This window comes from Cupressus sempervirens, chromosome 3 (genome assembly GCF_028749045.1).
Source record: "Cupressus sempervirens isolate cs-2001-9-10 chromosome 3, ASM2874904v1, whole genome shotgun sequence".
NCBI classification, from domain to species: Eukaryota; Viridiplantae; Streptophyta; class Pinopsida; order Cupressales; family Cupressaceae; genus Cupressus; species Cupressus sempervirens.
In genome coordinates, this window is record NC_143120.1 from 159988322 (window position 1) to 160013859 (window position 25538).

The 25538-nt window shown below is 37.4% G+C and overlaps 1 protein-coding gene across 2 annotated transcripts in view; it reads left to right on the plus strand.

Annotated features, from left to right (window-relative positions):
- The first annotated feature begins 6316 nt into the window (after positions 1–6316).
- LOC149565253 (uncharacterized) overlaps positions 6317–25538 on the plus strand; it is a 176555-nt gene continuing 157333 nt past the window's right edge. The window contains exons 1-2 of one of the 2 annotated variants that reach the window (XM_089818797.1): positions 6317–6742; positions 6836–6876. In XM_089818797.1, coding sequence (XP_089674923.1) covers positions 6424–6742; positions 6836–6876 — 360 coding nt within the window. In that variant the 5' untranslated portion in view covers positions 6317–6423. The remainder of the gene's footprint in view (positions 6743–6835; positions 6877–25538) is intronic. The other variant, XM_089818798.1, reaches the window with a different exon arrangement.

The following is a 25538-nucleotide window of genomic DNA, read 5'->3' on the forward strand; positions in this document are numbered from 1 at the left end:
ATGAAGGATAGCTAGTAGTCTACCATCTAATAAATTTAGTAAATAATTAGGCCTCTATGCCTAGAATGTAAGATTTCATATTAACAGGCCAATTGGATGTAAATTATTGGTTCCTTGTCAATGGAATTAGAAATTTAGTTGGTTCAATTTATATGTTTGGTATCCGAGTTGGTTTATTCCTGTGTTATTTCTAGCTGCAAATTTGGACATCTCTTTTTGGGAAATTCTCCAACATCATTTGCATCATCCCTTATAACCTCCTTAAGACTATTGTATGTTTTTGAAACATTAACTTTGGTTTAGACTTCCAAATCAATCCTACTTGCATAATTTGACATTCTCTTCAATTATGTGATAATTTATTCTTTATCCTTTGGTTGATCATTATCACGAAACTACAACTTACTTTTTTCAGTTGTCTCTAAAAGAGTACATGTCATATGATTCATATAAGTTGTAGGGACATTGTTGACACATATTTTCTTCTTTGTTTGTGTGTACGCACACCCACCCACCCACACACACACACACACATTAGTGCTTTACTTCTAATAAATATGACACTTCTTAACATTAGATTTATGTTTAACATTTGCTTCTTAATTTAATTGCACCTACAATATTTTAGACAATATAATTTATCTTCATCCACTTCTATCTCTTTGGTCTCATGATCAACATCAATGTAGATCTAAGTCTCTTCTCAGACTTTTCTTATCATTGCAATGTGTAGACATGCATATATATGTAAGGACATCTTTCTATGATGTCAACATCCATTTATATTAGGGTACCTAAGGATCTCCCACTTTTCTCTAAGTAGCCTTTAGACTAGTATTCAGTTGGGAGATTGTACAACCAAAACAAAATTGGATAATCATAAATTTTATGTATTAATAGGTCAATATTTCAATGCCATTTCTTGAATTTTATGTTTTATATATGTTTGGATTTTTTGTGGACATATGAAGACCTTTCTTTTATCCATACATTGATTTTTTTTCTAGACATCCAAGAACCTAAAAATAGATAATTAAATAGAACAAACAATATAAAACAATCTCTTTATGTAATAAACTTGCTACATTTAAGATTAAAATTTTGACCATGAAAAATTATATAAGTAGAAAAAAGAACCTAATTATTAACATTACTTATTAAAATAAATAAATAAATATGTATGTATGTGTCTATATGTGTGTGTGTGTGTATGTATGGATGTATGTATGTGTATATTTATATATGTGTGTGTGTATGTATGTATACTATACATATATACCTACATATACATGTACACACACACATACATAAACACATACATACATACATGCATACACACATAGACACATAGACACACACACACACACACACACACACACACACACACACACACATGTTTTCTTCTTCATTTACACATGCACGCACACACATATTAGTGCTTTACTTCTAATAAATATGACACTTCTTAACATTAGATTTATGTTTGCAATTTGCCTCTCGATTTAATTGCACCTATAATGTAATGCCCTGCCAAGGGATCCAAAATAATTAACCTAAATTTTACTAAGTTTTCCAAACATTTTTTTAAAAAAAACAAGAAAAACATCATCATACACATAGTAGTAGAAGCAGTAACATACAATCAACTGTAAGCATACATAACAAGTTACATTCCTTAAGAATCTCAAGATGTTAAGTCACATTTAATCTAATTACTACTAAGTCTAACAACTACCACATCCACATGAAAGAATAATAGAAAGTCCAATGTCCATATTATACATTTGTTCCAAATGCCTCTTGGAAATTAAATTTGGAATACTCAATCATCCACTGTACATGTCATAGGGTATGAAAAGCTTAAAAGATTCAACATATGTAAAAATAAAGATACATCATCCTCATCGAATCCATGATACAAGTGCAATAAGGTAAATGAAACCATTAACATACATGATACATCCATCCATCAATAAAGATATAACAACCATCGTAAAAGATAACCATCCAGCATAAAACACAACTAAGTGTATGGTTCCTCCCAACTGTCAATAGCATCATTAGACCATTGTGGGCCCTAGCCATCCCCCGCGTGTAACATCCCAAGTCATTGAAGAGATCATCGATATTTCAAAGTATGGATGTCACTCTTAAAACATACTACAACATATGCATAAGGAAATCTAACATGCAAGAATAAAGCATAAGATGATCCTACAAAGTAGATAACATCATCTATCACATGCTAATCATCAATATAAGGAAACATGTCAGTAACTAACATCCAACATAAGATATAACATCCATCATAATGATACAAGAACATTTTGAAGGTAAAAGCCAACAAAGAATATACTGGAGGAGATAGGCCCAAGTCAAAATCCACATGTCAAGAGTACATCAACCAAAAATCACCAATCATCATCAATGAAAGTGAATAACCACAATAAACACATCCAACAATAAGTACACCACTAGAGGTACACAAAAATTCTATAGAGGAGACTCAGGCTACATTCTAGGGAGTGTCATCACATGGCTGCTTGAGTTACCCTGGACTGGTCTCTCAATAGACCTCGGACCCTCAAGCGTTGAGTTACCTTGGACTGGTTACTCTGAACCTCGGACCCTCAACGTGGCACATGTGGAACCAGAAAGCCCTCTCATGAAGATGAGGCAATCATCCCATTCCCATCCTTAGTCTATACAAGCACTTAAGGCATGGGTGAGTCAAATATCTCTAACTTATCTTTTTAGCGTGTTTTCCCAAAATTATTAATTACTAGATTATCACTTATTACATAACTTGCAATAGGTTACCCTAGCATTGACCACTTTGGGCCCCGAACCCCTACTGCAAGCCACTCCCAAAGACATGTACCTAGACAACCTCTTTTAAGAACATAAAACATAGTTGTGTCCCATACCACAACATTCACAATAATCAAACTTGGTTATTTAACATGCAACTTGAAAATAAGCTGGTACTTCCACCCAAGTACACATAAATGCTCCACAAAGTAAACCTCATAAATATAATTTCCAATTTGAATCACAAGACATATCATGACATCCAACCACATAAATAGTATAAAGGATATCTCACAAAACCTCAAGTGTATACCCTAGTTTGGCCAAGTTTCATGAAAATCACTAATCAAAGAGCCATATAAAATCATCTTAGTTCTAAACAAATGACTGGAAAACATCAAAAGATAATCCACAATATTCACATCAGCTCTCCACGAGTAACTAAAATGCAACAAAAGACAATCATAATACTCACAATAGTTCTTTACAAGCAATTGAAAGGCATTAAATGATAATCCATAATATTCATCGGTTCTCCACAAGCAACCAGAAAATATCTCAAAATAATATTGATCAAAGACTCCAAAATGGTCAAGTCAAACATGTCACAACATGACATCATCAAGATAAAAACCAAGCACTTCAGTCCCATCAAGGCGACCAAAAAGTAATCCAAGTACAACTGATTGATGACTCAAAAATGGTTAAGTCATGTATCTCAAATACATACACCTTAGCTTCACACAAGAAGACTAGAAAGTAATAACAATCAGTAAATACAAACATCTCATAGAGCACATCATCACATTACCATGGTTGGATTTAGAAAGATCGAGATCAAATAACATCAACATGCCATCACAAACACATAACCCCCGAGCCTTTGGTAACAACCTAAGACTGGTCAACAATCTAGTCAACCCAAAAATCCCAAAACACAAACAATATACATACCACAATGCAAGTTTCATGTTTGGGTTTAGCTCTGAACACACAATGTCAATTTACAGTAAAGTTCCAATTTTCACTTCAGTGTGAGCTTTCAAATTTAAAGAGGTACATCTTACTCGATATGGTTTAACTCATTCGATTGCTCAAATATAATACAAAATTACCCCATTCAATTTCCAAAGATAATCAAGATGCAAATACATGGTTATGCCAAGTAAGAGGTTTCAATTTTCATTCAAGTATATTTTCAAGTGTATAAGATTCATCATTTATTCTACTAGCCAACCCATTTATCTCTTTGAATAAAACATAGGATTATCCCTCCATTATTTAAAAAAAATTTTCTAAAATAATCAGAAGATAATTCTTACTTATCTAAATAATTAAACAAGCTCCGATTGACTTCTAATAAAATCATTTTACTAAAATCAATGTTACTAATAACTAATAAAAACTCCCTTAGTTCTAAAAAGTGTCTCTTGTTTATATTAAATCAATTTCCTGAGAATAATCAAAGGATAACCAATTATCATAGCAATAATGAATGTTTTTCCATTAAATATAACTTTGATTTTATTAAGGTCAATATCATCATTTTTAAGGTAAATCCACATTTTGCTAGGTACTCTCGTACATTAATTTAATCTCAATTAAACTTTTCTAAAAGTTTCAAGTTTACATTCTCACGTAATTCCAACAAGGAAATAAATTTCAAGTTATCTAATAATCATTCATAACTACTATTTCCAAATTTAAAGTATATTCTAGGTAAAAGAGATTCCCGATTCACCCTATTTAAATCTATTTTCTCAATTCAATTGTAATTCGAACCCAAGCCCAAATTAAAACTAACTTCTTTCATAAATGAAATAGGAGTTTTCTAAATGGGTTCTTCAATGATTTTTTTGCAACCAAATAAAAATTAACATGCATATCTAGATTCCAATTTCAAGATTGAAGATTCGTTCATGAAGTATTATTCAGACACACATGATGAAGACAGGAAGAGAAATAGCGTAATAAAATATGCGAAATAATCACAAGTGCCTACCTAGACACTGATGCTAAATCGCTATGCCTTAGAAAATCGTAGAGAAGCTCCTCCTCTTAGAACCTTCTCCTTTTCGCAAATTCCTTCCTTCTCCAACATTCACAATTCCTCAAAGAACCGAAACCCCCTTGAAGTGATTAGGAGTGCTTGTAGAAGCATAAGAGGATGTAGAAGCCTATGAGCTTGTATAAGCATATGAGCTTGTCGAAGCATATGAGGATGTCCATACACACTAGGAGAGTCTTTATATAAAGGCCTCTAAGATGCATCTAGAATATGTCTAGAAAGAACTAGGAGATAAGCATGACAACTAAGCACATAATTTTCACGATAAGAAGATAAACATGATGAGGTGTCTAGAATGTTGTAGACGCCGTGTGCTCAAATAATATGCTAACTCCTAAGTGTAGACAACACGTGTATAATTAGAGTGCAAACTCCTGTGTTGTCTACATGACAACTCCCGAGAGTTTGCATACTCCTATGTGAATAAATATTAAAATAATGCACATTAATTTATTTAATAATCACTTTACTCTTTTTAATTCAATTTATTAATTCTAAATCTCATGCACTTATCCCCTGGTCATGAAATTTAATAAATCAATTTTTTTTCCACTTTAAACTTTATTTTCGAAACTTAAATAAAATATTTATTAACTTAAATAATAATAATATTTAGCATTTATTTAAAAGTGAACTCTAAATATATTATTATTAAATAAAATAAATATTATCACATTTCAACTTTAAACTTATAACTTTTATCTCCAAATTTAATTCTTTTATTTAATTAATTTTCCAATTAATTAAATAAAATAAAATATTAAAATATCTTATTAATTTTCTATTAAATTAAATTATTAATTAAATCTTTTAATTAGACTTAATTAATGGAAAATACACCAAGAAAGAGTTCGGCAACAAATAGCAAAATGCAACCCAGGGCAGGCACTACATACAACATTTTAGACAATATAATTTATCTTCATCCACTTCTATCTTTTTGGTCTCATGATCATCATCAGTGTAGATCTAAGTCTCTTCTGAGACTTGTCTTATCATTGCAATGTTTAGACATGCATATATATGTAAGGACATCTTTCTATGATGTCAACATCTATTTATATTAGGGTACCTAATGATCTCCCACTTTTCTCTAAGTAGCCTTTAGACTAGTATTCAGTTGAGAGATTAACAATATTACAACTTAATATGAACACACAAATTAAAAAAATAAGATTATAATTTATAAATAAAATTAATTAATTAGCCACACCAAATCAGTCTATATAAGTATTTTATTTTTTATAACTTTCTATTCTTAAGATTGAATCTTTCTATGCAATTATCTTCCTTAAAGAACCATCCTTAAAGAACCACTTGAAAGTCTGTTTTATATTATTTGAATAACTCTGAAAATTAATCTTATTTTCCTTTTAGCTTTTTACTTTTTCTTTTTGGTAGGCTGTACTTAAATTCATTGAAAAGAACAATGGAACAGAGTCGCTTCTCCTCTATTTTAAGACGTTATCCACAAAACACTAGGATAGGAACCTTGAGGTGGCAGCTCTGCCTCTGTAACAGGCTACTCTGTTGCTGCTGCTTTAATGGCATCAGCATCGATGACTCAAACACTTCTAAGATCTCCTGCCACTTTTAAAATTTGCCATCGCTTTGCGCCGAGGGACACGATAATCAAATTCCCGTTTATCACCAGAACCCATTTCTTGCATGGACGTAGTTATACCAGATTTCCTATTACCTGCTGTTATAACAATAACGAGAGGTCTTCTACCATCTCTGAAGACGATTCTCTATCCAAAATGGGCGAAATTGACAAAACCCAATTGCAAGTGGAGCAGAATGTCAGTCGGTACGAAAGATTATTTTCAAATCTCAATGAAGTCACACTCAAACGGGACGCTGGTAATAATTAGCTTTAGGATTGCTTTCAATTGTATTTTCATATTCAACCTACCATTTCCCAAAGGATTCTGATGGCTACGAGTAAACAAACAGGGAGCGTGACCGGTGCAATATTATTAGTGGCGGGCACTACGGTATGAATCACTTATCACAATGTTTGTTTTCTTTGTTGCATTCAAATCATTTTAACGGGAAGGCTTTTCATTTTCATTCAAATAATTGATTTTGAGGGAATGTGGATCAGCTTATCCAGCCTAAAATGGCCCTACATCTTGAAACGGCAATTGCGCATTGATAGAAATTTATAAAGACTAAATCAAACAAATCCGGTTTAATCGTATTCAGCAACCATTGCACATTATGTAGCTAGAATTCAAGGGAGAAACCTTTAGCAAGTTTTATAGCTAATCAGCTATTCAGTTTTAGAGGTCACTAGCTCCTCCGAGCCTCCTACCTTAGGCTCAAGAGCGGATATACCATCCCCTTACCTCATTTGGTCTATACCATACATATGAGGTGGTGTACCTAGTGTGGCGTCTCTTGATGTTGGTGGTTGTTTTATGACTACGCCAATAGTAACTAAAATACCAAGGTTTCTTATCTTCTCTTGGACAAAATCTAGTGTATTAAGATTGCGAAAGCAATTCCAAGGTTTCTTTTATTCATGGATAAGTTCAATGGTCATTGTGATATGTTGGTAATCCAAGGGGCCTTACGTTTGAATCATTCTTCACTTCTACTGGCTAGAACTCCTTCATTGAATATTGCAGTCTTGTGATGCTACTTCTTCAAATAGTCACAACTGAAAAGTACTAAAATTCAAAGGTAGAGCATAGATTGTAATGTCCCCCACTTAGCCAATTTGGGAGGTATGTTGTCGTTAGCCCATTCTTGTATGGTCTCGAGGGCTAACCAGGACTTCAAAAGGGATCTTGAGGTTATTTAGCCTAGTCAAATTTAATTACAGGCCAAACGGAGTTCGTTTGTTGGGTTGTCAGGAAGACTTACTATTTTTAGTAAGCCAATAGGGGGATGCAGTGCCTTCAATTTTCAGTGACAGGATGAGATGTGTTTTGTTGGGCTCTTTCTAATGAGCTATTATATGTGGGATTTCGAGTTTATTCGGTATATTATTTTAATGTTTGAAGTTACAACGGTAAAGTGACTATTTAAATTAAATATTATAATGTTTCATAAAGTCACTTTATAAAAATCAAGAGTCCCCCTTTTGAGTACATACATGGACTTTGTAAAAAGAAAAAAAGAAGTAATACTAAAAGTCATGTATTATCCCACATTGGCAAGACGGAAGTGTGGAGCAAGTGAGGAAGGGATTAAAAGGAAGAGGATAGCTCTCATTTATTCAGGCTTGGAAATATCAAAAAAATTGGAGAATTTTCTGGATATTATATTTCAATAGTTTGAAGGACGAAATCCCTTCAAGTTGGACATCTTGACGCCATTGAAAGATATGGTCTTGAGATTCAACATGGTAGTAGTCTGAAAAAAGCAGGTACGAAAAAGCAGCCCGAAAAAAGCGGAACCGAAAAAGCAGGCGGAAAAAGCAATCCGTAAAAGCAGTTCAAAAAGCGGAACCGAAAAAGCAGGCTGAAAAAGCGGGTACGAAAAAGCAGGCCGAAAAAGCAGTTCGAAAAAAGCAAAGCAGAAGGGGCAGCATAGAAGGAAATTATTTCAGCCATCTACAACCAGGTTCTTTGTTAGTATTGTTTTTAGGATGTTATAAGCTTTCAGCTGTAAGTGTGCATTATACCAGCATTATCATTTTGTAATCCATGTAAATGCCAAAGTCTTGGCCATATTTCATGAGCATTGTAATTTTCATTGCAATTAAGAAGATAATAGTTGCTGGTGTCATTTAAGCAATTTAATATCATTATTTATCCGCTAGTTAGTTTGCATACCAACTGTTTGTAAAAATGCCAGTTGGCTGTAGGTGTTCATTTCTCATGCTTAGATCATATATATGCACTAAATATTGTCAAAATTAGTAGCACACTCATGTTAGGTCATTTGTGTAGTCCATTGTAGTCTTCTAGCACAAGATTTTCATTGATACAAATTGTAAAAAGGTCATTTGAAGCTAGCTGAAATACTATATCAGTCATATGTCCCTTACATGTGAATTGTTTGATGAAATTCCTTGAGCTTTCATCAGCATTTTTTGAGGGCAGATTTGAGGAGGGTTATTACAGTGGTATCAGAGCTGTAAGTCCTGCCATCCTGTGGAGGTCTTATAGGGAATTTGGAACAGCCAGATAGAGGGGAAAGTGTTTGACGAAATGTCAAAACACTAAAATCAGAGCATTTATGTTTGAGCATGCGACAGGGGCCTTATAATTTTCGCAATACCAGAGCAAGACAAAATAGGATTTCAGACCTGCAGAGCAAACAGTCTAGTTCATCCGTGTAGGTGGACATAGAATCCAGTCATACAAACACAGAGGAGATATTCTTTGATCAAGGCGGCAATATGGGAGATAGGAATGCTCGGGATCCTGGAGAGGAAAGATTCTTACAGTTATTAGAGACCTTGGCACAGGGACAGCGATTAGCAGAACAGAGGGCACAGGAACAAAATCAGAGAATGGACCTTATGATGCAGATGATGGCTCGTCAAATGGGGTTGAATGCTAACATGGGTGGAGGAAATAATCAGAATGGTAATAATCAAAATGGTAACAATCAGAATGGGAACAATCAGGATGGGACACATAATGGAGGTGAACAAGTTGGGAACAATTTCGGTCATGCACCCCAGCAAGCTAGGACCGTGAGTTCAAGGCCCATGATTCCCACATTTCCTCCTAGAGCCCCAGAGTAGCCCGTACTAGAGCTCCAGATCACTGATATACAGGACCAGTTGAGAAGAGATTGGGAAGCCGGAGGTCCAGATTTTACTGCTGCAATTACCTTTAGGGAGTATATGGATGTGCGGATGAAACATATGCCATGTGGACATGACAGGAACTAGAGCTATGAGCTACGGAAGAAAGTAGAGAAACTTCAGTTACCATATTATGATGGCTCGGGGAAGTCTACAGCAAGAGCTTGGGTTCAAAAGCTTGATACATACTTTCAATTGAACCCTATTCTTGAGGAAGAAGCTATTAAGTATGCAGCAATTCATCTGGATGGGTTAGCACACGAGTGGTGGCATCATGGTATGGTCACTATGGGTCATGCACACATTACCTCATATGTGGAGTTTACGGAGAGACTGATTGAACGTTTTGATAGGAAGGATTCAGAACTACATTTCAAGGAGTTAGCTCGGCTTAAACAATGGGGATCATTGGAAACATACATTTCAGAATTTCAGAAACTTGCAGTGTTAGTAACAGATGTATCTGAATGGAGGATACTGGTTCTATTTATGGATGGGTTAGCTGATCCGTTGAGAGGGTGGATTAAAGCTCTCAACCCTCCCACTTTGCAGGAAGCCATTAAGAAAGCTCGTGACATGGATTCCTCTTCAGCTTCTAAAAATAAATTCCAGGCAAAGAGTTTCCCTTCGAGGAAAGATAAGGACAGTAAACCTTTCCATAGAGAGGGTTAGCCACCTAAGGAGGAAAGTAAGAGGTTGCACAATGAGACACTTAATGATCTCAGGAAGAAGAAGCTTTGTTTTCATTGCAGGGAGCCTTGGGATTTGTCACATAAGTGTCCATTGAAAACAAAAGCCAAGCAGATGGAGTACTTTTCAGCCGAAGAGTCAGTGGATGGAGATTCAAAGCAGTCATCAGAATCAGATGGAGATGATAATTCTTCACATGAGGAAGCACACAGTGATAGCACGATAGCTCAGTTGTCTAGTATATAGGAGGCCGTCACTTTCAGAGTTAGGGGAACAAAGATTTGTGGCACTCATTGATATAGGGGCAACACATAACTTCATTGATGAGAAGTTTGTGACACGTAGAGGGCTACATACAAAAGAGCATAGGGGATTTAAGGTGATGGTTGCCGACGGCTTCAAAATCGACTGTACCAAAAAAATCTCCAACTTGCAGCTTCGTTTGGGAGATTATGACATGGTGGGAGATTTCTTTGTTGTCAACATTGGTGATCAGGATATGGTGCTTGGGATGAATTGGATGAAATCTCTGGAAGAGTTTACATTTAACCTCCAGAAAATGGAAATGAAGTTTGAGACAAATGGTAAGAAGATAGTACTCAGAGGTTTGTCAGATGGGAGACTACGAGTGGTGTCACTCAAGTGGATGCAGAGTTTCTTCAGACACGACCAGGTGCAGTGGACAACAGAGTTCAGAGTAATGCCTGAGGTGACAGAGCAACATAAATAGGAGTATCCCCCTGATGTACAAAAAATAATAACCAAACATACTAAGGTGTTTGGTGAGATACCTCCAGGGAGACCCCCGGATAGGGGAATTGAGCATGTTATTGAGTTAGAGGAAGGGGCTAAGCCAGTCATCATCACACCCTACCGCCATCCAAAGAGATATAAAGATGAAATAGAAAAGGCAATCAAGGAGTTGATTGACATGGGGCACATACGACCAAGCAAGAGTCCTTTCGCTTCTTCAGTAGTATTGGTGAAGAAGAAGGATGGTACAATGAGGATGTGCATTGATTATAGGGAACTAAACAAGAAGACAATCAAGAACCGATACCCTATTCCGCACATTGATGAGCTTATTGATGAATTTCACGGTGCCTGCTACTTCTCTAAGATTGATTTGAGATCCGGCTACCACCAAATACGGGTTAGAGAGGTGGATGTGGAGAAGATAGCTTTTAGATGCCACTATGGACATTTTGAGTTCTTAGTCATGTCCTTTGGGTTGACTAATGCCCCCACCACTTTCCAATCTTGTATGAATAGAGTATTCAGAGATCAGTTGAGGAAGTTTGTGTTGATTTTTTTTTTGATGATATACTGATATACAGCCGTACTTGGGAGGAACATTGGAAGCATATTGATGCAGTGCTCAACATTCTAGAGAGGGAGTCATTATATGCCAAGATGAGTAAATGTGAGTTCGGGATGACAGAGTTTCTCTATCTAGGGCATATTATTAGTGCAGGAAGTGTTCGGGTTGACCTAGACAAGATCAGGGCCATTCTAGATTGGCCACTGCCGAGGAACATTTCGCAACTCAAGGGATTTCTTGGGCTTTGCGGGTTCTACCGCAGATTTGTGAAGGGATTTTCACAGATAGCAGCACTACTTACAGATTTGACACGGAGAGACAGTTTCAAGTGGTCAGAGAAGGCTTAGGAATGTTTTGACAAGTTCAAGGAGCTGATGAGTACATGCCCTGTTTTAGCCATTCCAGATTTCACCAGGCCTTTTGAGCTACAGTGTGATGCCTCAGGAGAGGGCATAGGAGCTGTCCTCATGCAGGACAAACATCCCATCGCATATGAGAGCAGGAAATTACAAGGTGTTGAGAGAACTTACAGCATCTATGACAAAGAAATGCTAGCAATCATGCACGCGCTAGCTAAGTTCAGGCAATACTTAGCAGGGAGCCGATTCACAGTAAAAACAAATCATAACAGCTTGAAACATTTCCTTGGACAGAAGGATCTCAATGACAGGCAACAGAAATGGGTGAGTAAGTTACAGGCTTATGATTTTGACATAGTCTATGTCAAAGGGAAGAAAAATATCGTCGCAGATGCTTTATCCAGAAGGCCTCATTTGCTTGCTGTTGGGATAGTCATGGACGATTGGAGAGAGTTGATCTTGGCAGAGTATGCCAAGGATAGTTGGGCATCTAGTGTTATTGAAGGAACTATTCAGGATAGTCGATACACTGTTGTAAATGATTTGATCATCTACAAGGAAAGGATTTATATAGTACCCGGGTCTGCTATGAAGCAGAAGATTCTGAGCGCATTTCATGATTCACCATTGGCAGGACATCCCGGATTCTTTAAGACATATCGGCAAGTGAGAGAGCGCTTCACTTGGAAAGGACTCAAAACAGAGGTGCTTCAGTTTGTTAGGGAGTGCTCAGTATGTCAGCAGAACAAACAGGAACATTCCTTTCCAGGTGGTTTACTATAGCCCTACCCATACCAGAGAAGAAGTGGGATAGCATTTCCATGGATTTCATTACAGGCCTCCCCAAGGTACAAGGTTGGGATTGTATTTTTGTTGTGGTAGACAGATTGACGAAATTTGCACATTTCTTTGCGATTTCATCCACATATTCAGCAGTACAGACAGCAGAGCTATTCTTTCGAGAGGTATTTAGATTACATGGGATGCCACGGAACATAGTCAGTGACAGGGATAGTAGGTTTATGAGCCACTTTTGGCAGGAGTTATTCAGGTTGTGTGGAGCTAACTCCGAGTACCAGTTACCACCCCCAAACTGATGGGCAGACAGAGATAGTGAATAAATGGGTTGAGGGGTACCTTCGAAACTACATTGCAGGAGAGCAGAAGGCTTGGGTGAAGTGGCTGCATCTAGGGCAGTACTGCTATAATACCTCTTTCCATATGTCTATTCAAATGTCCCCTTTCATGGCACTGTACGGGTATGATGCTCCTAATTTTCTGGATTTGTTATTTGGGGACAGTAGGGTGCCTAAGGCCAAGGATATATTGCAGGAGTGTCAGGACATTATGCGATCCTTGAAGGAAAATTTGCAAAGGGCACAAAATCAGCAGAAGCAATATGTTGATCAACACAGGGTTGAGAGATCTTTCAAGGTAGGAGACATGGTGTACCTCATGTTACAGCCGTATAGACAGTCCTCTCTCAAAAGGAGTGGAGCAGAGAAATTGAAACCACGCTACTATGGACCATTCAAAGTAATTAGGAGAGTGGGTGAGGTAGCTTATGAGTTGGAGCTGCCTGCAGACAGTAAAGTACATAACGTGTTCCATGTGTCACGCTTTAAGAAGGCATTGGGGCATAATGTGGTGCCTTCAGGAGTATTGCCACCTCTCGATGATGAGGGAAAACTTCTCTTGATTCCTGAGGCCATACTTGACTCCAGGGAGAGGGTGCTTCGCAAGCGGACTATCAGGGAGTACCTAGTAAAGTGGAGGAACCTACCACTTGAGGATGTGACATGGGAGGCAGAGGAGATTATTCAGCATCCTGAGTTGAGATTGCTTGGGGACAAGCAATTTCAAGAGGGGCGGACTGTAATGTCCCCCACTTAGCCAGTTTGGGAGGTATGTTGTCGTTAGCCCATTCTTGTATGGTCCCGAGGGCTAACCAGGACTTCAAGATCCTGAGGTTATTTGGCCTAGTCAAATTTAATTACAGGCCAAACGGAGTTTGTTTGTTGGGTTGTTAGGAAGACTTACTATTTTTAGTAAGCCAATAGGGGGATGCAGTGCCTTCAATTTTCAGTGACAGGATGAGATGTGTTTTGTTGGGCTCTTTCTAATGAGCTATTATATGTAGGATTTCGAGTTTATTCGGTATATTATTTTAATGTTTGAAGTTACAACGGTAAAGTGACTATTTAAATTAAATATTATAATGTTTCATAAAGTCACTTTATAAAAATCAAGAGTCCCCCTTTTGAGTACATACATGGACTTTGTAAAAAGAAAAAAAAAGTAATACTAAAAGTCATGTATTATCCCACATTGGCAAGACGGAAGCGTGGAGCAAGTGAGGAAGGGATTAAAAGGAAGAGGATAGCTCTCATTTATTCAGGCTTGGAAATATCAAAGAAATTGGAGAATTTTCTGGAGATTATATCTCAATAGTTTGAAGGACGAAATCCCTTCAAGCTGGAAATCTTGATGCCATTGAAAGATATGGTCTTGAGATTCAACATGGTAGCAGTCTGAAAAAAGCAGATACGAAAAAGCAGCCCGAAAAAAGCAGAACCGAAAAAGCAGGCAGAAAAAGCAATTCGTAAAAGCTGTTCAAAAAGCGGAACCGAAAAAGCAGGCTGAAAAAGCGGGTACGAAAAAGCAGGCCGAAAAAGCAGTTCGAAAAAAGCAAAGCAGAAGGGGCAGCATAGAAGGAAATTATTTCAGCCATCTACAACCAAGTTCTTTGTTAGTATTGTTTTTAGGGTGTTATAAGCTTTCAGCTGTAAGTGTGCATTATACCAGCATTATCATTTTGTAATCCATGTAAATGCCAAAGTCTTGGCCATATTTCATGAGCATTGTAATTTTCATTGCAATTAAGAAGATAATAGTTGCTGGTGTCATTTAAGCAATTTAATATCATTATTTATCAGCTAGTTAGTTTGCATACCAACTGTTTGTAAAAATGCCAGTTGGCTGCAGGTGTTCATTTCTCATGCTTAGATCATATATATGCACTGAATATTGTCAAAATTAGTAGCACACTCATGTTAGGTCATTTGTGTAGTCCATTGTAGTCTTCTAGCACAAGATTTTCATTGATACAAATTGTAAAAAGGTCATTTGAAGCTAGCTGAAATACTATATCAGTCATACGTCCCTTGCATGTGAATTGTTTGATGAAATTCCTTGAGCTTTCATCAGCATTTTTTGAGGGCAGATTTGAGGAGGGTTATTACATAGAAGGATCTAAATCTATTCCCAAGTACAATGATATCAATGTACAATGCTTTTATGGACAAATTCCAAGTAACCAAGCTCTGCTTCTCTAAGATCAACTACAACTCTACAAGAACCAGTGCAATCTTCTAAGGGTTATGCAAAGAATTTGCATATCACAAAGAACATCATTATAAATTAACAAACAATCAAAAGTATGAGCAATGGAAATTCATCAAACACCATTACGTTCTCCATTAAAATCAAAACACTTTATCTAGCAATTGAGAAATTAAAAGATGCCATGCATGATGTAATGAGTTGAAATAAACATGAATCCACCACATCTTCAATGAAAACTGTTTATTTCCCCAAGTCTTACAACAAAGTCTTCCCCTTCTCCTACTCTACCTTTACTCTAAGGAGGAAGAGCTAACTACATGCCTATTTGTCTATCTCTCTATGAATCTATCTAATCTAATCTAATGCCTTACAAATGAGAAAGCATGGCCTTCATATAGATTTTTAAATTACAATGTGTGACTCGGATTTAAAGAAATAACATTGAGGGTCTAGATTTTGCCACCTCAAGCCTAATTAGGGTTAGGGCTTGGAGAGAGAATTTACAATGAATGATTGGCTACACATGGATCAGTCATGAGGGTGTCCACTTAGTGGGAGAGTGGTCGAATATGACCCACAATGACTGAAGGTTCCTACCAAGCATTTAATGTTTGTTGACCCAAAGTAGCCTATGCTTGATTCTATTCATTGAATATAGTGAATTTTGATATGTCGACTTGAATACTTTCGATTGGCTGGTGAAGCTGACTAGGTTTCATTTTAGTGTGCTGGGTTCCATGTAGACTTAGGTGTGTTCTAAGTGCATCATTTTGTAACCAATATCCAACTTTGATTACTTCTTTTGAATTTTTTTTCCCCTCTGAGCATTTTCTTCCTTCTATGTACCTGCCTAGGAATATTAGATTGGACCTTCGGACTTTTGACCTTGGATTTCTAGGAACTTTGAGATGTTGCATTTTTTCCTTCTACATTTGTACTTGAACTCTGATCCTTGAGGTCTTGAACCTTGAATGCCTTGAACTAGATTGCTCGAAACTTGGACGCCTTCAACACTAGAACTGGAACTCCAAGACTTGTAATGTCCTAGCTGAAACTATGCTCCAACTTGCGATGTGTCTAGGAAGAACTACGACCGTACAACAACGTCCAAGTGTGATGGTGTATGGTTGGTACAGTGTCTGTACGGTGTATGATGAAAACAAAGTCTATACGGTGTTTGACAGACGGCTGTACGATGTGATTTGCTGATCACACAAAGTCCAAGTGGAGTTAGCAAGGGTACGGTGAGGGAGTAGTGCAATTTGTACGATGTCTTAGACGACTAGTGTTCTTGTGACAGTCCATAAAGTCGCCTAGAGAGACCATATGACATAATTATATAGGTTGTACAGGGTGTTTAGTGATGTGCAAAAGATTTACAAATGTTGTGCTGAGGTATGATTATCAATCAATGCCAACAAACTTCAAATTACCAATTGAAATAGAAAGGAGCACCAAGCCAAAGAGAGCTTTCCAAGTACAAAACTTCAAATTCAAACAATGATATTGATCTAGATTTGCCAGATTCGAAACAAAGAAAGCAAAGCAAAATAGGGTGAGGATTACTCCCACTGAAACTGCGTTTGGCCATATAGGGAAGGTCTTTCACTTCTGAAATCATGACACTTGAACTCCAAAAGGAATTCACAATATAATTAAATATTCCAAGACACATACCTTCTACAACCTACAAGCCAGTATAAATACCCCTTCAGATAAAATCTTTAGGGTTTACAAAAAGGTGCTAACATGGCCAACTCCTACGGACAAATAAAAAAAAAAATTGGGTCTAAGAGATAACTAAATTAATTGTGAGGGCCAAACATGTAAAATTCATTAAATCAATATAATTAATAATATTGGAGACATTATGGTCCTCCCTGCCCAGAGATTTCTTGCCCCCAAGCAAGCCTACGGAACCTCCTAAGGGTGGATCATGAATCTCTCCTGTGATCAACTTCTTCAGTTTGGAGTCAGGTACCAAGTGGATTTTATCACCATAGTAAATGACATTGTCAACCACTTTGTACCTATCATTCTATATGTAGCCATCCATCAACTAACATTCAAAAGTGTTCTTGGAGTACTCAACCAATAGATGAACCCTCCAATCATTCAAGGTTTGAAATGAGGGGTCGATGGTGTATGCGTTGGATAAAGTGTTGACTGCTACGTGATTCCTCACATCAGTTTCGAGGTTATATGCCTAAATAATATCTTGTATGAGAATTGCCTCTATCTTCTTTTTCGAGATTTCCCTTGGTCCTCTATTTGACATCCCTCTTAGCACCATCTTCTTGCCATCCACCTCAAATGAAAACTCCATCCTTCTGAAACTCTGTGTATTGATCAAGGGTCTCCATTCATTGAATGTCGAGAATGACATCTGTGTCATCCAAATCTAACACAAAGAAATCATCTATCACTATATAGTTTCCCATGGTAATGCTCAGCCGAGGAATCACATGAGTGCAAGGTTGTAAAGTTCCTCCTACCACCTTGACCTCAAATCCCCTATGCCCCACTGTGCACAAAGCCCTTTTAGTGACCATTGATGAATTGATGAAATTGAGTGTGGGACCACTAACAAGCATGAATGTGACTTGCTTCTTGTGAAGTGTGTCATGAACATGAAATATATTGCTTTTGAAAGTTGCAAAAAGTGTAGCAATGGAATCTCCTTTTTGTACAAGTGTAGAAATCCTCTCTACATGATTAGTTTCTTCCTCTTGCACTTTGGATATTTTACTTTCTTCTTCATTGTTAGGTAACACCTCAATATAGTGAATCTTTCCTTTGCAAAGACAATGGTGTCTCGATTCCCATGTTCCTTCAAAGTGAAACAAAGCTTCCTCCTCCGGAACTCCTAATGGTTGGTCTCATCCAATAATGGCTTCTTCTAAGTTGTCTTCTTCTCTTTCTCTTCTTGAGGGTTTGTGGTTGGGGATGTGTTTAATTCAAGGAAGAAGATATGACCATGTCCAATGCTTTCTTAACTGCTTTGGTGAGTGTGCTAGGGTTGAACCCTTTCACCCAACCTTTTAGATGTTCCCTCAACCCATTCATGAACAACTGTTGCCTCTTTGAGATATGTCACCAACATAGACAACCTCTGGAATTCTGTAATATAGCTGTTAACTGATCTGGTTTGCTCCAATTGCGTCAACTCCTTCAAATTAAGCTTGGGATCCTTTCAATTGAAGTGTTTTATAAGCCTCTCTGTGAACTTGGCATACAAAGTTACTTGATCATGGCCCAAAGTGACCATTCCATGATGTCACCATTTGTATGCAACTCCTTCCAAGTGAAGCGCAACAAATTTGATTGCCTCATCCTTTGGCATCGGTTTAAGCTAGAGTATATGTGTGTCTTTTGTACCCATGCTCGTGCAGAGATTGATCCAGATCCATTAAAGGATGACAAATTTACCTTCTCTATCTTCCATTTGAGGTCATCATTGTAGTGGCCATGTCTCCTAGAATATCTCATCCGCAAACCCACATAATCCTTGAAGGGTAGTTCTGATCCAAACCTCACACCAAACTAGTCTTTTCCGAACCGATCTTGCATTTCCAAGAAAGAAGGCTCTTGTTCTCTTCTTTGTTCATGTCTTTGGAGAAATGTTTGCATCATTGGTTGTGTGTGGAAGCGCTCAGTGCAAGGCCTCACATTGACAAAATTAATATAGTGCCCATTGTGTCCATTTGTCCTTCATTCGGTCAAAAGTCGAAGGGTTTCACAAATTTGTTATTGTCCCTTTGCCAAGGTCTCACCAAGTAGTTGTTGTCCTCTTGTTAGCTCTCATAGCAATGTCATCATCTTGGTGTTTGATCTGCCCATCCTTTCTTCTCATTTGGGTCTTGTTTGCATCCAACATTATCCAACAAGATGGCAAGATCACCAGCTCTGATCCACTGTGTTGTCCTGGCTGAAACTTTGCTCCAACCTGCAATATATCTAGGCTAAACTATGATTGTATGACAGTTTCCAAGTCTAATGGTGTATGGTTGGTGTAGTGCTGTTTAATAAAGGATTATACGGTTTGATCAGTGGACCATATGGTGTTTAGCTGGATTCTGCAAGCATACAGTGAGGGAGTGGTGCAATCCTACAGTGTCTTAGAGTTGGTTGTATGGTGTTCTTGGAGCAATCTGTAAAGTGGCCTAGGGAGACCGTGAGAGAGAATTATATAGGCCATACAGAGTGTTAAGTGATGTACAAAAGATTTATGAATGTTGTCTTGAGGTATGACTATCGATCAATGCCAACATACATCAGATTATCAATTGAAACAAGAAGGAACACCAAGCCAAATAGAGATCATCAGTTATAGAACTTCAAATTCAAGCAATGATAATGCTCCAAATTTGCTAGATTCAAAATAAAGAAAGAAAAGTAGAATAGGGTGAGGGATTACTCCCACTGAAATTGCATTTGGCCAAATAGGGAAGGTCTTTCACTTCTGAACTGGTGACACTTTAACTCCAAATGGAATTTGTAATTCAAAAAAAAATTCCAAGACACATACCTCCTCCAACCTACAAGAGGATATAAATACCCCTTTCAAATAAACTCTCAAGGATTTACAAAAAGGTGCCGACATGGCCAACTCCTAGGAGCAAATAAAAATAAAAATGGGCTTGAGAGATAATAAAATTAATTGTCTGGGCTCAACATACGGAATTTGTTAAATCATTTTATTTAATAATATCAGGGACATTACATGACCTAGATGTCTTCCTTGAACATCTGGAATCACAATTCTCCCTCCTCTTTCTTCTTAAAAGTTCAAGCCTTCTTTCTTCAGGAACTTTCTTTCTCTTCAAAATTCAGACCTTTGTGTTCTCCTATTTGATATCCACTTGGTCACACTTTTATTTTTACTTTTGAAAGAACTCCCTTTTTGGCATTTATTTCATCACCAGTTTTCGACTCATGGGTGCACCCCTTGAAGAGGATTAAATTTGATTTTTGGGGATGGAATTTCCATAATTAGCCAAATTTCATCTATTCCTTGCAATTTCTTCCTTGAGTGAGGAGGAATCCCAACGCTTAGCCATTTTTCTGAGTTTCCTTGTTCTCTTCAACTTGGGAGGAAAATATTTCCAACACTTAGCCATATTTCATCTTCCCTTGTTCGATTGAACACATTTGAGACATGAAGGAGGAACTTGTAATTTTGGAAAAAATTCCATGCACTTCAGGATTTCCCCTTCTTCGGTGCAAATGGAGCATGGAGAAGGCTTTTTCATTTTGAAGAAATTCCTTGAACTAAGAGAATTCCCTCTCCTAAGTGCACTTTGAGGCTGGAGAAGGATTTTCTCCACACAGTGAAATTTCATCTCCTTTCCTTTTCTAGATGTTTTTAAAAGACATTATTCAAATTTAATCATATTTCTGATGTTTTTTCATTCCTTTCCACTTTTGAATTTTTCAAGGATATTTTTAGACTTAACCATTTTATGACGAATTGTCTCACTTGCTCATTCTTCTAGATACAGAACTAGATACCCTTTTGTCTCTTGATCAGTTGGAGTCTACCCTTTGCCAAAATAGACCTGCCAAAAATATACTATTATAAAATATTTAGCTTTTCCAAAGTCAAAATAAAGCCAATTGAGGATGCAATAAAATTTACTTAAAATAGACTTACTAAAAATGTAAACTTCCAAAAATAGTAAGTTCATCACAACACTCAAAATTTCATTGGCATACCTTTTCGAAAGATTTTTCCTTTCCATAATTATTCAATTTATTTATTTTTCATGCCATTTGATTGTTTGGCCACACTTTTGGGGTGGAGGATTTTCCTTTGAAGAAGAATTCCTTGCATGTGGAGATTTTTTCACTTGGGTGCAATTCCTTGGCCATGGAGGATTTTGATACTTGGGCGCAATTCTTTAACTGTGGAGGATTTTGTCACTTGCATGCAATTCTTAGACTATGGAGGATTTTGTGAGTTGGGCGCAATTCAATTGTTGTGGAGGATATTGTTAATTGGGTGCAATTCCACAGTTGTAGAGGATTTGTCACTTGTGTGCAATTCTTTGGCAATGGAGGATTTTATCACGTGAGCGCAATTCCTTAATTATGGGGGATTTTGTCACTTGTGTACAATTCATTAATTGTGGAGAATTTCTCTTAACTTAGTCATTTTTAAAATGTTAAACTGAATATAAAATATAGCACTTCCTTTCTTATATGTTAAGTTGTATTTTACATAAATACTGTCAGGACATTTGAGAGTGGTTTCAGATCTCTAGAAGTTATTATGGAGATTCTAGATTTTGGAAGAACCCAAAATGTTTTACACTCAACCAAATTCAGTATTAAACAAGCTTCCATTAGTGTTCTTTTCCACAACTTCTTTTTCCAAGATTTCTATTAAATTTGATATTGGAACAAGGATTTTCCTAGAATTATCACATCTTTCATTTGTTTTCTATATTTCCCGTTTAGGGGCACATTAGACATTAAAGGAAATCCTTCCATACTTGGCCAATTTCCTAATTTCCTTCACTTTCTTGGACCAACATTTGGCCATTTTTCATGATTTTCCATTTTGGGGCTGATGGGATGGGATCAAGGAATTTTCACATACTTAGTGGATTTTAATGCTCCATCCTCTTATGAGTGCCTTTTCATGCCTTTTCTGAAATGTTTCTAGAGTTGATCAATTTTTTCTACTTTTTTAGCTCTTTCCACTTTGAGGTACTCTTTAGGAATGTTCTCAAACTTGGTGCATTTTAGACCAAGTGCCTCATTCAATTACATCTCCAAATATAGACCTGGGTACCCTTTTTCCTATTCCTCAACAACTCATTAGATGCAAAACTAACCAGCCAAAAATAGACTTTCTATAAATAGTAAGTTTGTTCAAACACAAAATTAGGCCAATCGAAGACATAATGAAATTTACTAAAATTAGATATACCAAAAATAGAAATATCTAAAATTAGCTATCATGTCAAAAAGTCCAAAATATAATAAGCATTCTTTTTGAAAGATCAATTCATTGTTATACTTGGCCAAATTCACTATTTTTCACAAGATTCAAAGGTAGTAGTCATTCAAATCTAGACTTGTATAGTTTACCCAAGTAGTTTATGGGTCGGGAGACAACATCGACTACAAAAATAATGAGCTCATATAGAAAAAGAGGGGGTCCCCATTTGCAATGGGTGATGTGTGAAAAGGTCACAACGGTGTCTTATCACCATTTTCCTCAGTCTTGTTAGTTCTGTCTTTCCTCGAATGATTGAGCATCCCTATGCGTTTGTTCACCATGATATAGGTCATAAGGAACATCCACAATAGGGTGCACATATACTCCCTCCTTCCCAAACCCAAACCCAACCCCTTTGTCCCCTTGTGGCCCTACAGGGCTTTGTAGTCATATACCATGGGGTGGCATACTTAAAAGGTGACCTCGTTACTATTTTCCACTTGTGATCCCCTCATTTCCCCTACTATGGCCAATTACAATAGTTAGAAAGTGTATATAGTATTTCACACAATAAATAAAATATTCCTTAATCAACAATGGTGTAATGGTCCTGTCATAAAATTAATAAACAATAAGATCATTGTTTATGGGCCGATTAGTTTAGTATATCTTAGATCTATTTTTATTTAACTTTTTCCGTAGGTGTGGCCGTCGGCTATCTTTGTAAACCCTTGGGAGTTCCTCTAAAGGGTATTTAAGCACGACATGTAGATAGTAGTTGGGATGTGTCTTTGGATTATTTTTTTATACTGTGAATTCCTGTTAGAGTTCTGGATTGTTCACCATTCTGGAAGTGAAAGATCTTCCCTATTTGGCTATTTTGGTTTCAGTGGGATTCAACCCTCACCCTATTCTGTTGCGTATGGCTTGGCTTGGATTTGACAAGCATCATCTGTATGCGGAAATATCATTACTATTCGGTAACAAGTTGCGTATATCTATTTGGTTTTTGGTTTTTGCAAGCTATTTGTGTTTAAAATACATATCATTTGCATTTCAATCAGCATTGCCGAATTCCACCACATTCCCTCTGCCTTCAATCACACAACCTCCTACTTGCATCGTACAGACCCTTGCTTCCACCGTACAGTTGTACAACATCCTATCAACTGTACGCCTTCATCTTCACCCCACCATACAAATCTATTGGCCTCCACCTTGTCCCACCATATGACCCACCCACACCATATGACCTACCTAGTCAATACTGTACGATCATATTCCGACACCAAACGAACACCCCTTGCATACAATTTCTGTGGATATACGAGTGTGAAGGGCTTGAAGCCATCAGGAACATTACAGTGGTATTAGAGCCATAGATACTGCCAGCCTGTGTATAGTGAATGAAAGTTTATAGGTGGAAAAGAAGGAGATCCCATTTAGTTGATAGAATGACAAATCAAGAACCCACTCCTGCCGAACTCATGGCACTACTAAGGGATCTTTCAAGCAATTAGGCACAAATCAATGACACTCAACAACTTATGGAAGATGTTTTCATGAAGCTGGAAGACAATAAGATATCTGGGGAACAAAATGGTCACAACACCGACTCAGTATTGGGTAAGGAAAATCCTCATTCAACACACTCTCGACCTTCCATGCCTACTTTCCCTCCATGAATGAAGGTACCACATGGAGGAAGGCAACCAACCTTTGAGGAAGTTCAAGAATAGTTGAAAGAAGGCTAGAAGAATGCAAACTCGGATGAGGATGTATCCCACAAAAATTATGTAGAATTGAGAATGTGATATCCCAGCGGCAGAAAACAAGGATATTTTAATGATGACCTCAGAAGAATTTTGAATAAAGCAAATTTGACACCATTTGATGGATCCGGATCCATATCTACCCAAGCATGGGTAATGAAGGGCGATACTTACTTCCAGCTTAATCCAATGCCAGAAGAAGAAGCAATTAAATTTGTAGCAATCCACTTGGAGGGAGTGGTGCATGAATGGTGGCATCATGGCACTATCACACTTGGGTATGACCAAGTAAATACTTATGCATAATTTGCTGAAAGATTGATAGATCGGTTTGATGGTAAGGATCCGTAACTTAAGTTTAGAGAGTTGGCACAATTGAGGCAAACTAGATTGGTCGACCAGTAGATCACAGAATTTCAAAAACTCTATTTTTGTTACGGACATTTTCGAAAGAAGATGCATAATGCTCTTCATGGACGAACTGACAAAATCACTGAGGGGTTGGGTAAAAAGTATCAATCCTGCCACCCTTTCAAAAGCTATAAAAAAGGTTCGAAGCATGGCCTCATCATCGACATCATCGTCTCAAGGTTACTCCCACTCCAAACCGCTAGTATTTCCAAGGGACAAAGATAACAAACCTCTGCCGAAGAAGCCTTCGTTGGACGAAGCTACTAGACTAGAGCTCCGAAGGAAGAAATTATGCTTCAATTGTAAGGAACCGTGGGAACCTGGGCACATATGCCTCAGTAGAGGGAAAATACACTACATTGAAGTCGTGCCCGATGATGAGGACAATTAGGACAATTTGTCAATAGAAGATGGCCACCCCCACGAGAACTCCAAAATGGTTAATTTGAACTGTATGGAGAGGATCGCCGCATTGGTACAACGTGGAGGAATAATTGCCCTAGCTAGGAGCCCGAGATTTATGGTATTTCGTGTATATGGAACCCTTCAAGGACAGAGGGTCATTGTGATGCTCAATAGTAGAGCCACTCTAAACTTCATAAACTCATCTTTGGTGAAAAGAAGAGGTCTACCTACTGAGACACACATAGGATTCTATTGAGACACACATTAGATTCTAGGTCAAGGTCAGCGGAGGAACACTTTTTCCCTGTATGCACCTTGTTCCCCAACGTTGTATCACCATGGCTAAGAAGGATTTCTTGATAGTGGGCCTAGATGATATGGAGGTTATTTTGGGCATATAGTGGATGGAGACACTAGATAAATATGCACATAGTTTGAAGCAGATGGACTTCACTTTTGTTGTTGAGGGAAAGAAGGTTGCTCTCCATGGGATGCCCAATGAGGGACCAAAGGAAGTTTCAACACAATGGATGGAGGCCATTTTTCTGCATGATAACATTGCATGGGCTACACATTGTTTTGTTTCGATAGAACCAATAAAAAGACAACAGATTCCTTGCCGGGATGATGATCTTCAAAATA